The following is a 16078-nucleotide window of genomic DNA, read 5'->3' as shown; positions in this document are numbered from 1 at the left end:
CACAGCCCAGGACATGCTGCTGCCTGATGAGACTGGGGCTTGGTCACTATTTCTGCCCCAGCACTACAGCTCTGTCTGCCACCACGTTTTCAGCTGTTTGACAACTGGTGACGAAGATGCATCCCCCCTCCTGGCACAAGATTAAATTTTCCCTGCTGTGATACACAGGCTTTTTAACTATGTGTGGCCAACTCCTGCTATGACCAGCTTGCTTTGAATGATACGTGGTAAATGTGCTTTATCCCTGTCCACAGGCATAGCCCTGAGTCCCTGTCACATGTCAAGGGCACTGACCTTTGCTGTCTGCCCACTGAGTCCCAACAGGACTCATCTGGTGCCCATTTATGCTCAATTTCAGGCTCCTATTTTGCCCCACAGCTCCTTGTCTCTGGTTAATGTGTTGCTATCACTTTGGATCAGCAGACCCAGAGCGGGGTGAAGGTAGGTGCTGACTCCAGGGAGCCCTCCTAGCCTGCCTATCCTTGCTTTTCAGACCAGATATCATTTTCCAGGCATGTCATGGCTCACAACAAAGTCCTGGCAGCACCCAGCTGTCACGGGACAAAGGCTCAGACACATCATCATCTCCTGCATCCTTTTCCCTTTCCAACTGGAGTCAGCCACAATGTGGAGAGGCCCAAGCCAGCCCCATGGGGACACCAAGCTTGGGTTGAAGCCTAGACGCCAAGGCTCTGCTTTATCTCTGCCTCAGAACAGAGCACAGCAAAAACAACTCTTGGGACACTGCAGTGACCCATTAAAATTAATGGGGTTAAATCATCCTGGTGTAAGTCACCAACTTCAAAAGATTTACACAAGGGATGAATCTGGAGCCATTATTTTTCTTCTTTGTGCCTTTCAGAAAGATGATCTGTTTTCCAGACTGCTGTGCTCAGCCAGTCTTTCTAACTAAATTAACTACCCTCTTGTCGGTCTCTTATTCCATGCTCTTGTCTACTGTCCAAGTAATTCCAACAACTGCTCACCTGCTCTGTTTTTCCCCGTGCAAAATGGCCCTCATATACTTCCAACTGGCCTAATTAATTTCCCTTTTCAGGGAAAAATGAAAAAAGACTTTAAAAAAGCAACCACCCCAAACAAAGTTTCATTAGAGAAACAGGAGAGCTGCATACCCTCCAGGCACATTTCTTCTCTACCCTTGGTTGGATAGCAGGTACAGGAGCAGGGAGAAGTGTAAAACCTCTACCTCTCTTAAAACTACAATGCACAAAACCTACCTGATGTATGCCACATACACTCTTCTGTAATAGGCAGCACTTACTTTAGCTAAGGAGGTGCAGGGGACCACAAGACAGGCAGAGAAGCCTCACGTGTAACAGATACAAGCTCCCAGCTACTCTGTCCTCTGGAAGCCAGCCTTTGTCCTGAGGAGGCTCGTTCACTGCCAGTGCAGATGGCCTTCAACTCTTTCAGCAAAGAGCACAGTAACCTTAAAAAGCATAAATCAAAACTGTGTAAAATTGGCAGATGATTTGATAGGAAGAAATTGCCTTTTGGGGACTGCTTTATGTCTGCCAAATTCACCCAGACACAGAACCACATATGGATTTCTAACCTATGCAGGTTTCAGTGGTGATTACAGTAGTGATTGTGGTATGAACCATGCTAGACATATTATTTTGGGAGAGCTGATGCATTAGAAGTAGACAATGAAAAGCTCAGAGTGTATTTGGTCCGTGACTTAACCCACCTCCATAATTCCCAGGTATTCAGCTCTGCGGATTTTGGCACAGGGGAAGTGGATTTGAAACTCAGCTCCTGAACTTGTTTCAAACTTTGCTGAAAGTCCGGAGGTGTTTGGATCTGGAATATTGACTAGTAGCTCCCAGAAGAGGCTGCTAATTTCTCAGGGTGAGACAGCAGAGGATGGAAGGAACCAGTGTTATTTCACTCTGCTCTAAGCGCACCGCAGCCATCTGTGCAGCCGCTAAACCACAGGGCCTTGAAGGAACTACAGGAGAGTCTGACTATAGAGTCAGGCACTGAGGAGCAGTGCCTGCCGGGCTGACACAGCCTGCTGGTACTCCTCAAACCCCTGCAAGAAATGCTGCCTGACAGCTGCTTTCTATCCCCCGTGCTTTGGCCCCACCGCGTCCCCGCCAGCGCCTTCTGCAGCGCTGCTCAGACATGTACCAACCACGGATCAACATGAGTAACGGACTAAAAACAAAAATACGGGGCGATCAGGAGCTGCACAAAGCTGCCTGTAAATCAGCCGAAAGTGGCGTGTTTCCATAATAAACACTCCGTTATCGCTGCTGCGCTCCCCCGGGCAGCGTGCGGGGAAGGAGCTGCGCTCCATCTGCCGGCCGCGCCCGTGGGACGCCGCTCCCTCGGCCGAGGGCAGGCTGCACCGACCCCTTCTGGCATGGGGGCAACATCTGCGCGGGCACCGCCCGTGAAGCGAGACCAGCGCTGTCAGGATTTGCGCTGATAAAGAACAAAAGCGACAGCGCCTGTGTGAGAGGTGCTGGGCTGTGGCCGCGCAGGGATGAGGAGAAACCCTTGCCAGCTGGGACTGAGAAGTCACTGCTGCCACCTCTGTGAGACACAATCCGTCACCATGCACAAAGCACGCAACAAGGCACGGTGGGTTCAGCGGGTGGGAAGCGGTCTGGGAACCAAGAGGTTTGTATTGCTGTTACAGGCAACAACACCTTTGTTTCCCTTGCCTTGACAACGTTTTTCCATTATCCCTGGACATGCAGGGCTCCATAACAGCAAAAGCCATCTGCCTTCCCAAAGGTCTTCAGGTGAAATGCATTTGTCTCAATATGCTTGATGATGACATGGCAAAACTGTTGACACCTGAAAATACAAATGTGTATAGACACATGCAGCTGGCAAAGATCTGGGACGGCGCATGCATGTACATATACTCATATATTTCATGTTTGTAAAATATGGATTTCCAAAGGACAGGCTCAGTGACACTTCCCAGCAGGACTTCAGGAAGTCCAAATGAGAGAGCAGAATCACTGTGTTACCCATCAGCCACAAGTGACCTCTGCTGGGGGTTGCCTTGAGAGCTAAAATAGAGCCTAAGCCACGAACAGAGAGACCAAGAAGCTCCCTTCAAGCAAATCTGCACCAAAGGGAGGATGTGAATTCAGGACTTCTCCATCCTTATCTCCCATTCATCCTATGAGTCCTGTCACACATAGCCCTATCCAACAAGGCTCCCACAAGGCAGAGACCTTGCCCATCCAAAAGCAACAGCAGGCACAGGGCGCATCAAACCTGCATCCAACAGCCTCTTCCTGCTAATTACATTGTGCCAGCTAATGGGCTTTAAAAGCCTAATCCTGACTTATTTTTCCTATGTCACTTTTAATATAATGGGGACAAAACAGCTCACATCATTGTTGTTGAGCTATCAGGCAGTTTAATTTCTTGCTAATCTCCAAGCAGTCATAGCCCTTTTGATGTCTCATCCATATTTTAAAAGGATGTGGCAATCCTGACAGTTTAGAAATGTGCATGCAATTATGAATGCTAATACAATTAACAGTGAAAGACTCATACTTGGATCACAAACCCAGCTCTCTTTCAACTCAAGCTCTCCTTGGAGGCTTCCAAGTAAATGGGTCAGATAGCAGTACAAAACTCCAGATAAAGAAAACTAATGCTTAAGCGATAGAAAAGACCAACAAAATTCTTCAAAAAGCCCTGACTAGGCACTGTCAGAGAGATTAAAGACAGGAGCAGCTCCCTAGCTATCAGATGTCAAGGTCAAATTTCATGTAGGGTAACTCGTGGTGGAGTTACCCTGAGGATGGGAAGGATTTGCACCAGCGATGAACTGAACTGCAAGTGAGTCTCAGCCCTGTGCTGAGTGCAGCTTCAGGATCAGCGCCTGCACCCCCTGCACAGCACACACACACACACACACACAGAGCAAGGGATGAAAAATGCATGATCAAGTTTATGGCAAAGCTCCTGCCAAGGATCAAAGCTGCCGCCCCCAGCAACACTCAGTGGCCCCAGCCAGCTTCACATGCTGCCTTCTTGAATTTTCTAACATGGGAAAGCACATCAAAAGCCTTGAAAGGGGAAAAGCACATCTCCAAGGAACACCACCTTCAGCAGACAGGCATTATTGAGAATGAGAGGGGTTTGTCAGCACTCTACAAACACCATGGGCACAAAACCAGTCAGCTTCCCAGAAAAGAAAAAACCTCACTTGTCCAAATCCAGCAACAATTAGCCCAGGGACATCCCATTTGAAGCTGGCACTGCCACAGCCAGGAATGCTCTGTGGTGAGGCCACACCAGTTGGTACAAATTTCATCAGTTCAAGTCAGTGGACTGAGACTGGTGCCTCTTCTCAGAAGCTTTGAGGAAATTTCTCTTCCCAGAGCTGGGGGACCACAGGCAGCCAGCTCACATCAGAGCCTTGTCAGCCCACAGCTCTGCAGGCTGGGTCACATCTCCCCTGCTGGGGGGTGTTCCCACTTTTCCCTCCCTTCCTAGGGCACTGACTCACCTGTAGTGAGTGCAGAGTAAGGAGGCACTTTGCTCAGGTGCAGCCTCTCCTGTGAGGAGACATCCTGTGGCAAGGTAAGCTGCTGCCCCAAGAGCTCAGCTGGGAACTGCTCTGGCTGCTGCTGGATGGTGGGAGCACATAGGAAGGGCAGAGAGCCCAGCTGTCCCACCAGCAGCTGGACATGGCTCTAAAACCAAGAGTGCTGCTGCTCAGTTTGTAATTTTTCAGTTCATAGTTTTTCAGCTCATAATTACAAATATATTTTCCTCTTAAGACTATTTTACAAACAGTTCTTAACTCTGTAGCTTACAAATTGTCCAGCTTTGGGTCAGATTGTTGCTTGCAATTGTAAAACATCAGAAGTTGCTTAATTAAATCAGGTTAGTGAGGTCCCAGGCCCCTTTCCCACTCCCCTAGTCGTAGTCATTCTTTCCTTTACTCCATTGTTTAAATCTCTGCACAGCTCCTGCCCTTGCAGAGTCTTCCATTTCACCTGCAAATGAAGAGTAATTTTCCTTCAGAGCAGCATTTGGAGAGCTTTGATTGGAAATTTGCCCTTGTTCCATTGTTTTTCAGAAGCTTTGTGTTCCAACCTGCTCCCTGCTTCAGGTTAAATGGAGCAACATGGAAAATGGTCTTACTGCAAGGCAGGAGCAGGGCCTGGCAGGGAACAGTTCAGCCTGGCTGACAAATTCCTGCAAGGACTGCATGTGTCTACAGGTACCAGTGTGCTGGAAATGGATGGATGGATGGATGGATGGATGGATGGATGGATGGATGGATGGATGGATGGATGGATGGATGGATGGATGGATGGATGGATGGATGGATGGATGGATGGGAAACACAGGACAGGCAGAGGCAGTCCCTGCCATCTAGGGAAGAGCTGTGTCTGGGCAGCTGTGGGAAGGAAGGCCTGCTCTGAGCTTTGCTAAGGAGCATCAGTGTGATGAGGCAGCAGTCCAAGGGAGCTGCAGCAGATGTGGGGTGTGGTTTAATCCTTCCTGGGTCAAGCAAGGAGGCCAAAACCTAGATTAATGTACAGTGTGTCAGGCTGCACATGCAATGCCCTGGCAATACTATTTGGAAACAAACACCCAGATTAGGTGCTGACAACTCCCCTAACAGGATCACACAGGAAATCTGGCCAGAAGAGCTGTCACTGACTTTCACAGCCAAAAACACGAGCAAGCCAGTGACACCTTCCACACTGAAGCTGTGCTGAGTGTCCTGGCACAGCCAAAGCTGGGGATGAGAAAGGTTTTCCTTTCCAAATTGGCTCTTTAGCTTAGTGGAGCAGGAGCAAGGAGAGCCTGGTGATCTGCACAGCTTCCCAGGCCTGCAGAGATGATTCAGTCTAGTACCAAGTATTAAGGAGACAATTAGATAATCTTCAATCTCTTCCATATGCTTACAAATGTCTGATCCAGGTGTGCTTCTGGAGTTGTTAGTATTGATATCCAAGACTGCAGGTCTGCTTCTTTCCCATTTCCTCATCAAGTCTTAGATGTAATGGTATTAAATACCAAAAAATGACTATCATACGACTGATGGAAAAAGATAGGGCTGTAACACCTAATAAGAAGCCAGGTGGAAAAGCTATTTCATATCTGTTCATAGCAATGTGTCACAGCTTTCCCACTGCTGTCCAGAGGAATTTCTGCTCTCTGGGGCATGGGAGCCAAGACAGAGTTAGCTTCACCAGGTGAGCATGGCAAGGGGTGAGGCAGAGCACGTCCCTGGAGAGAGCAGAACACACATATCACCACGTCCAAAATCCAAGCAAACCAAATGCATTTTTTCCCAGCTCAGCTAGTGGTTTTTGCTGCACAATAAATGCATGTAAAGCACCATCTCCCCACGATGTGGCAGTAGCTGCCTGCAGAGCCCGTGACTCAGACCCTTCCCAATTCCAACCCTTGCCATCAAGTGGAGCTGTTTATACTGCATGCTCCGAGCTGTGCAACAAATGTGGCTTTGCAAAGAGGGTTGCAGAGTTCTGCAAAAAACACCAAATGCAAACCTTAAAAATTGTAAATTATCATCAGACATAGGGATAGTGAATAATGGCTGTGGTAGAAGGACTGTACACATCACATCCACACACATGCACATGAGAGCAAAATATTATTTCCTGCATCAAACAGCTCTTGACACAAAAAGGGCTTTTGGCTAAGTTTTGTGTGAAAACCTGCCAGAAATCCCTGCCCTCTGGGGCAATGTTGAACACAGAGCATTTTGTGGACAGGGGATAGATGTGCCTGTTGATGTCCCTGGCTGCCCTCCAGCTGAGGAAGTCCCTCTCCTGGCTTGCTGGGAAGGGAAGGACACTGGGCAGGTGAAACCCTGCCTGCCCTGCTGGGTTTGTTGTACCAGCTATTGCTGGTGAGAGATGTCAGTGGCCTCTCCCAGGCAAAGCTCTTTGTAAAACAGATGCCAGCAACAGGAGGAACACGCTAGACACCAACCCAGTGTCACAGCAGTCTCAGTGTAGTCTGCAAGAATGAAGGACAGGACACACAGGAAGAGCTTGTGCAAGGCTGGGATAGGAAGCTGTTCCCTCCCTACTGGTGAGTCCTTCTGCTGACATAAAGGGCCCAATTCATCCCCTGACACCTGGTCTCCATGAACACAGCTTTTACTGATGTGATCTTCATGCTGCCCTGCTCATGAGTCCTCCCTGCAGTGGCACTCACAGGATCAGTCCTCTCCTCACCCTGCTCCTGCAGAACACGTTGGCCCACCCACACCTCAGGCTGCTGAGCGGGGCCCATGTGAGGCCTCCACTGCTGGATCTGCTGGGACACCAAGGAGTGATGTCACCACTGACCAGAACAACTGCTGGATTGAGGGGACAATAAAAAAAGGCAATAGAAGAGACAAGGTGTTCATCAAGGGTGGGGGGGCACAAGAGCAGCAGATGAGTCCCATCAGGTATCACAGCGTTTACCTTCAAGCAGTGTTAGAGTGTTAGTTCAATAAATGTTACAGACCTTGGATTCACGAGCCATTTTCAGCCAGCAAGGTTCAGGGGACCTATGGACAATCCACTGCACCCTAGGCTCGGTAAGCAGTGACATTCAGGCAGCAACACCACTCCCTTGCCCAGGTGTTGGCAGTCTCACACTGAGGTTGCTCCTACATGCTTTACCTGTGGCACCCTGCCCTGCTTTTAGAGCTAAGGAGGCTTTTGGGAATGCATCCCTAGATCAGCGACACAGGGCAGTGAAAGGACTGCTCTGCCTTCAGCAGAAACTTCCAGGCCAGCACAATTCTCTTTCCAGCTCCCATGTAACCTGCTCCTCAGGCAGAGGGGCCGAAGGACACGCACTGGGCTTACTCTCCCATCTCCTTCCACCTCACAGTGCACACATGAATGAGGATTGAACTGGGTTGAGACAAAATCTGAAATGGGCTGGCCCTACATATTGGCCTCTGGTTTGTGGAGGAGAGCAGGTCCTGCCCAAAAAGCTGCCACGAGCCAAAACCTGGCCAGTGTGCAGTGGCTGGAGCCCAGGCAGGACACAAAGCTGCTCTCTGTGGCACACACAGCCTGGCACTTCACTGGTGGGCATGGATCAGCCTTCCCCACACAGTGCCTGGGCAGTGGGAGCTGCTCCGTGCAGCCATGCTCCCAGGCAGCCTGGTGCTCCCTTTCCTGTGGCTTGGATGGCACTTCCTCAGCACTGCCAAGCCATGAGCCCTGCTCCTTCTGGCACACAGGAGTACCTGCAGGCAGGGCTGGTAGGGCTGTGTGCCGGGGTGAGGGAGGCTCCTGGGCTGGGGGTGAGCTGCAGGGTGGGGGGCTCAGCAAAGTGGGATTGGCTCCTCCCCAGCTGCCCCCAGCAGGGCTGTTCTCCTGTGATAAGAACCATCCCTCAGCTCAGCTCTGCTGCAGGAAGTTTGTTCCTGTCACCCCATTTCCCACCTCCCTCCCCTCTCCCTGCAGGCTGGGGAGGTCGCAGCCCTGGAATGTGCAGAGGAAGAAGGGACACAGGAGCAGGCTGACTCTGCCACCCTCTCCCCAGCTGGCCCCCAGTGCCTGTGGCAGGACCCTGCAGCAATGTGCTTACAGAGAGGAAAGCCTAAGAGCAGCTCTGGGGGTTTGGTTGCCTTCTGAGCACAGGCCTGCAGCAAGCAGGCTGTTTGTGGACAAACAAGCCATCCCCTTCATAAATCCGTTATTTATTCCATTCTGCTTCCCCATCCTTCTGCCAGAGAGTTTGTCCCTGGCACTGTGCTGGGCAGGACAAACAGCTGATTCATCATCCAGCAATAGAGGGGAAGAGGTGGGAGCCCCAGAGCTGCCCGTGCTTGACACAGGACTCTGCTGGCAAAAATAACTTGTCTCCCCTTTGAGAGCCCCTCTGCAAGCCCATCTCCCCACAAAGTGGATCCTCTGCATCCCCTGATGCTCACTCCTCGCCGTGCTGAAGAGCAACAAATCAACATTTCCATTCTTTCTCATTTGGGTCACTGGGTTGAGTGAGAGGAGGCAGAATGTTTCTCAGCTCCCAGGTCAGCACTTTGCAATGCCTCTGTTTCTGTGAGTGCTACACAGGCAGGTTCCAACCCTTCCTCCAGGTCAAAGCAGCAGAACCCACCAGGTGCAGCAGCAGAAGCAGGATGCACAGTGGTGCAGAGCTGAGTAATGCAGTGCCCCACTTCAAACCTCCAAAAAATGCCTAGGGATTGATGTATCCCCAGGGTAACTCAGGGATATCAACAGCATCATCACACATGGTGTCTGCCCAGCACTGTTACACAACCCCTGGGAGGCTGCTCACTGTGCCAAACACCATCTCTGCCCCTGCAGCAAGAACCAAGAGTTTGTCGCAGGATCTTTCCCAAGGGCTGGACTTTGCTGGCAACCTGTGGGGAGGTGGCTCCCTGCCTCTCTCTCCCTCACTGCAGTTTAAGGGAAGTCCTTGCAGCAGAGCACAGGGAGATCTCCAGGATCACAGAGGAGCTGGAGGCATGGAGGGATGGATCCTCTTTGCCATCTGTCTGAAGGAGCAATGCAGCCTTGACTCTTAGGCAGAGTCTGCAGGTGATTCCTCCCTTACAGTGACCCAGGTGACTTTTGCCCTGCTGTGCATCCACTGATTCCTTAAAGTCTTGTCCTGAGCCCCACGGGCAATCAGAGCAGACCTTGCCACAGGCAGCAGCAGCAGCACAGAGGAAATACATGGGAAGTCCAGTCCTTTCTATTAGTATTTCAGAAAGGGGAGAATTGCTACAAGAATCCTGTACTGAATCCAATAAATTGCAACTCTGCTTCTTAATTCTACCTCTACAACCTTAGATCAAATGGCATTTAGAACCAAGAGAACAGGGCTGAAGGTGCTTGCAACCTGCAAAGCTCAACCAAGAAACTCATCTCCAAATGCTGGCAATGGCTGCCCCAGCTCTAATGATCCCCTTGGAGGCTCTTCTGCCTCTTAGCTGAGCACAGTAATACTGCCTTACATTTATTCAGACCATATGTAATACACACAAGAGCCCATAAAAGCTTAAACAGCACAATAAACATTTGGAAAAGCACAGTGACCAGATTTATGGGTTTGGATACCTGCCAGCATGACCCACCAGAATCAGATCCTTAAGTTTTTGTGTAAGTCCAAGACATACATGCAACACAAACACGAATGTGCTGTTATCCTTGGAAAAAAAGACAAACAGCCCCCAAAGCCCATCCCCAGCACTGGAACATGACGGCCTTTCACTGCATCTGATTGGACTTTGTTTAAATCAAAGCCATAAAGAAGGTCTTGGCGAGGAGAAATAAATGTAGCACAACAAAACTTCACCCCAGAGCACACTGTAAAACTGACAAAGAGGGAAAGACAAAAAGATTTAGACACTTAATTTCCACTGAAGGGGAGATGAGTCCTGCTGTAGAAAAAGAGCTTTGCTTTGCCAAATTCCAAGATACTTTTGTACAAAGTTTCCTCCACAGGGATGATGTGATACCTCCTGTGCCACCTACCAGTTTGGAGGAAGGGGGTGATGGCTCAGCAGAACAGAAAACGTGTGAAATGATGACAGATCCCAGGGTGTGCAAAACATTTTTACCCAAGGAACGGCAAAAACCTTGAGCTTTGAGTAAAAATTACTTTGGGATAGTGGGAGGGCAAGGCACCAGCAGGATGCAGAAGTTTCTCTATTTACCAAGCTTAAGAACAGATGAAAGAGTTCCAGTTTCCTGGCTTTTTGGGCATTTTATGGCACTGGGGTTTTTTACCTCTTTTACATTTAATAACATCTATGGCTAAACACAGTATTTTGAGTACCTACACCCCTTTCCAGTTCACAGAGATACTTCACAAGCAGGATTTAGCACAGTCGTGAGCATCCAGCACTCGAGACAGAAACCAGGAGTCCTGAAGCCATGTTTTGTGCCCTCATCCAGGGCAGAACCCCATCCCCAGACTTAAAGCAAAAGGAAAGAGATAAAAGAACAACACAAGATACTGCTTTTGAGAAACCTGCCTCATTTGTTATGATAAAGGAGAGCCATTACGGATTCGCTGGCAATACATGGAAGGAGTTGCCCACCTCCCGCGCATAATTTCCCCCAAAATGTTTTTACCAGTCTAAGATGAGCTGCTACATAAAGTTATACAAAAGAAAGACTAAAACTTGATGACAGATTTACTCACATAAGGCCCAGGACGTGATGATGCCCTTGCTGTTAAAGGAGCAGCTCAGAAGCACTGCTCTGCTTTGCTCACTGACTGCAGAAAAAGGCTGTTTGTGTTTGCCTGCTGCTCTGGGAGGTGGGCTGTGACTGAGAACAAAAGCCACATGCAAGGGCACATTCTCTCACCCACTGGCACGGGCACACTCAGGGACAGCTTTGCTTGGGACAGGGTCTGCCTGCAGCACCACTGCCATGGGGCAGCTGGGCACAAATGTGGGTTCTTCTTCCCCATCACAGCGACAGCCCACCCTGCTCCCTGTGCTGTCCTGCCATATAAAGAAGTGTGGACTGGTTGTTGTTGCTTCTGCACAGGTACCTGCTGTTTATCTCAGGGGAGGGACTTCAGATCAGGCAATTCACCACAGTTTGGGGAAGAAGACAACAGGGTGAGGTCAATCTTGAGCTAAAGATCCCCCTTCACAGGCTGACGAGCAGGGGGTGAGTGTGTGGTTTTTTTAGAGGACTGTGAGACCAGTGGTTGAAGCAGAGAATTCAAGGGCATCCTGAAACCTAGGGCAAACAAGTTCAATGTTTCTTTAACACATTTTCCTCAAATATAGAATTTTGCAAAAATTGCCATTGACGCTGACCCGCTCCAGTAGATCCTGAAGTAACATATCAGCAAGTCAAACTGCTGGCATGCTAGGGGTGTTTGCAGAGGCAAATGGCAGAAAGTATGCCAAGAGTCTCAACACGAGGCTAAAATCCAGACCTTCTGGCTCCTGTTCTATCCTTGGTGACCTTTCAAAACCACTTTCATACTTTTGCTTCCCTGGTTCTAAAATAAAACCTGTATTTCACAGTCTAGCTGAGAGCGTTCATGTTTGGGCCATACCTCGAGGTGTAGAGTGAGATAACTCTATAGAAGGGCAATGCAGTACTATTGCCATTGCTGATGCTGGATGACTTACATGATGCTTTCTTTTCAGTATTATTATTAGGAACAATCCCTGGGAAGATTTTAGTTTCACTAAAAAAAGAAATAAGATAGATTATAGACAGCTAGTGACAAAAATAATCTGTTCCCATGTGCTTTGTGCTATTTAAAGGGACATAATACCTATTCTTGAAAAGACCAATTTCAGAAGACAAACAACTGACATCTGTCAGCATAAAAAAATTTGGAAAAATAGACTTAATACCATTTTCCAGAAGCTTTAGCTGTGCCTGAGATGACCCACAGTACAGCAGCAAGAGGGTGGAAGCATGCCCTGTGCAACAGAGCCCAGCCATCTCTTCTGTCAGAACACAAGCAGGGAGTAGTTTTTCTAGCCAATTTTTGGAGGAGGATCTTGGTTTCAAGCCAGGAGGTTGAAGGGTGAACAGAGCAGCACAGGGCTTGGTGCATAGGGAGAGTACTTTGAGCCACATTCCCACATTTCTGTTCACTGTCCCAGCTATGGTCAGGTGGGAAAAAAGCAATGCCGTCTGTTCAGCCTGAATTTCACTTCCATTTTTCTTCTGCTGAAGTATCTGGTGGTTGGACAGAAGCCACTGAGCTAACAACATCTGTGCCTCACAATGAACAACAGTTGGAGGCACCAAGAAACTGGCAGAGAGTGGGAATTTGGCCCAGACAACATGAGATAAAGCAAGAAAGTCTTATTCCTCCTGCATTCCTTCTGCATCCTCCACGGCCATCTGCTGGGGAAAGCTGTCTGCTGGAATCCAGGGGTGCAACCATGGGCTGAGCTGAGCGTGGGGCTGGAGCTGGAGAATGTGAGCAGACTGAGCAGGGGGACACAGCTGTGAGTGCACGGATTTCCCAAATCACTTTTGGTCCAGTCACATCCTGACCCTTATGCAACTGCAGTGAAGCATTGATCTTGTCCTGGTCTACAACCTGGAGGTAATTTAGAGATGTCCACAAAGTGGAAAATCCCCAACCACACACTCTAGAGTTAGTTTCTGTGGGTTTATATCTTTGTGTTTTGCTCTGGGACCAGCTAAAACTGCAGCAAAAACATTGGTAAAGACAGAAGGACACGTTCAATTAGTGCTGGTGCTGCCCATACAGTTCCTGTCGCTAACAATCACTGGGAAGTCAGTGAGAGATGTCTCAGACACAGCATTCAGAGGGAGATGCTCAGCACATCATCCACTGCTGTCTCATTTATTCCAAACACTTAAAACAAAATGTTGGGGCAACTACAGAGAGAACAAGGCTGAACTTAGAAAAGTAAACTTGCTTTTCTTTGTCTCTAATATTAATAGGCATATTATGTAATTTTCTTGGCTAACTGATCTAGCAACTCTAGTTACAAGACAAGATGGGATTTCCTTGAGGTCATTCCCCCAAACTGTGTGAGTTGTTATTTTCCTGGCTCACCCACAAACAGAATGGCTTGCTCTTCTGAAATACTAATGTCCAACTGTTGAAAGGTTTTGCCAATCAAAACATTGTAGCCTTACCCCGATTTAATAATCTAAGGCATCAATCTCCCCTTTAGTATTTGTTTGATGTGTCCTGCACCCTGCTGAAATATCCCCTCCAGACCTCCCTGAGCTCAGGCTCTGATTGAAGAGAGATGCCATGCATCAGGCCTGCAGCTTTCTCTCTGAAATGTTTAGCAGGGGATGGTGGTAAAATGTATTTATTTTCATGTATTGAGGAAAGACCATATATTCCAGTCTCTTTTTTTTTCCATCACTCAGAGATGGGCCTGAGGCCAAAACGGTGCTGCTAAGCTTGTTTTCTATTTAAAACCTTCATTTTTATTAATAACCCTTTACAGCCTCCACACCAGCACGGCGGGAGTTGCATTTCCGTGTTATGTCATCGTGAACCGTTATGTATTTAATTCCTGTACCCACAAACCCATGTGGACATCATTAAACACGCACCATACAGCATTAAAACCCTGTTCCATAAAGTGTGATTTAGTAAAAAAAAAAAAGAGCTATGAAGTGGGGATTTCTCTCTTTTTTTTTTTTCCTAAGGTCATGGGAAAATGGAGAAGTAGGGGAGAGAGAAAGGGTTCAGCAGTGCTGCAGGTTAGCTCACAGCTCTCCACGCCTGCAGACTGAAAACCCAGCCAGCTTCATCCACCCCAGAAGATTAATTACCCAGGAACTCCAGGCTGGTGATGATGAATTTCTGTTTGGCAGACCACAGAGACAACTTCTACAAAAATTACGGGTTACAAAACAGCAAAAATCCTTGGTGATTTTATTTCTGCCAAGTTAGTTTTCCATGACTTCTTTTCTCCCTAAGAGATGCCTCCAGCAAGGCAAAAGAGCAGGTGTCCCCACATTCTGAGGGTCAGTCATCAGAGCCACTAACACGTATGAGGGTGGCACAGGGTTTGCTCCCAGTTTCTGTTACAGCCTCAGGCTGTACTCTATGCAAACATCTAATTCAGTAATGAGACGAGTTGTGTACCTTCTGTCATCCCTCTGTTATCTCATATGTGGTATTGGGGATGAAAAGATCTGGGGAAGGGAGAAAGTGATAGGAGAAATACATCAGAGAGCAAATAAAACCAATGAACAGAGCACCAGTGGGACAAATAGAAGTAAGTGTTGCAATGCTGGGGGAAACAGCACAGAACATATTGAGAAAAAAGAAAACAATATCCAAGGGATATGAGGATATGAGGGTAAGGAAAAAAAAAAACAAACAAAAAAAACCTAAGCAAACAGAGATAGCTAAAAAACAGAGATAGCTAAAAAAGACACAAGAAAAGATATGCCAGCATGAGGCAGAGAAGCTGATGCAGTCAGAGATAAAGCAGCCAGGTAAGAAAGCTAAAAGAAAGCAATAGATAAGAACAAAGCACAATGTAAAAATGTCATGTAAAAGATTTCGGTACATATGGAGAACAGGAGACAATAAGCAAATTGCCTACAACACACACTAGACACCTTCCAATGACCTAGTCCATTATACTGGAATGAGGCCTGCCAAGCCCTGTTTGATGGATGAATTCCCTCTGCTCACAGAGCAATGCTGGCTGAAGTGAACAGACCCCAGTGGAAATGGTATCTGACAGGATGTTTCAGCAAGCACAGCCAAACAAAGGTGCTCCTCACAGCCTTGTGCTTATGGCTTTCTCTCAGAGAGGCTGCTTTCCCTTATGGAGACTGCATTGATGCTTCACTGATTTTACAGCTACAGAATTAAGAGGCCTCCTCAAGGATACAGATGAAGATATACATCTAATTGCTTTCATGCCCTTTTTAGTTGGGTTTTGGAATTTTTTAAATTAAAAAGTTGTAAAAACAAATACATAAAACCAGCATCCAGGGCACACACAAATTATTTGCTATATCAAACCTCTAAATGATCAGGCCAATTAAGCCTTTCTCCTGTTTTGTGATATGTGTGTTTAAAAGTCTCCACAAGTAGATGTTACCTACCCTCTTCCCTTGAAAGCCGGTGACTTATTCCAGTTAAAATTGTTGTGTTGGCCCCAAAGCCTGCATGTACATACTTCATACCTGCCCATCTCCAGGCAAGAAAGAAGAATTAATACATGATTTGTAGAGGGGGCTACTGATGAATGAACCTCCTTTGTATCCCAACCCTCTCCAGAATTTTTATTCCCATCAAACAAACATACACATGCATACACACACAAATAACTCTGGGAGCACATGTGCTCCTGTTGAAGTCAATACAGTTACTCACTGTGAGGAAACTACCCACGTGCACTAATGTCTGGGGGAGGAGGAGGAGGCTGCTCTGGGGATGAGGCTGACAGCAAGTTTAGTGTTATCTAGCTGCATTACTCTCGAGGTGAAATGTTTCTGACATGTGTGTCTGTTGGGCTGTGTCCTACTTCATTCAAAACCAGGAATTTGCTTTGATGTTTTGAAAATAAAGCCTTAAAAGAAGAAACAGACGTGACTGGCAAAACTTTTTCAGG

General features: G+C 47.8%; 1 protein-coding gene across 7 annotated transcripts in view; it reads right to left on the bottom strand.

Annotated features, from left to right (window-relative positions):
- The window catches only part of SH3PXD2A (SH3 and PX domains 2A), a 242460-nt gene that overhangs the window by 109169 nt on the left and 117213 nt on the right, over positions 1 to 16078 (bottom strand). Inside the window, exon 1 of one of the 7 annotated variants that reach the window (XM_063163266.1) lies at positions 11170 to 11248. The exons of the other annotated variants lie outside the window; for them this stretch is intronic. Coding sequence (XP_063019336.1) covers positions 11170 to 11171 — 2 coding nt within the window. The 5' untranslated portion in view covers positions 11172 to 11248. Of the gene's footprint in view, positions 1 to 11169; positions 11249 to 16078 lie in introns of those variants that run through there. 7 annotated transcript variants of the gene reach the window in all.

Source organism: Melospiza melodia, chromosome 9 (assembly GCF_035770615.1).
Source record: "Melospiza melodia melodia isolate bMelMel2 chromosome 9, bMelMel2.pri, whole genome shotgun sequence".
Lineage (NCBI taxonomy): Eukaryota > Metazoa > Chordata > Aves > Passeriformes > Passerellidae > Melospiza > Melospiza melodia.
The sequence above is the reverse complement of the archived record's forward strand: the minus strand, read 5'-3'. Positions and strand labels throughout refer to the sequence as shown.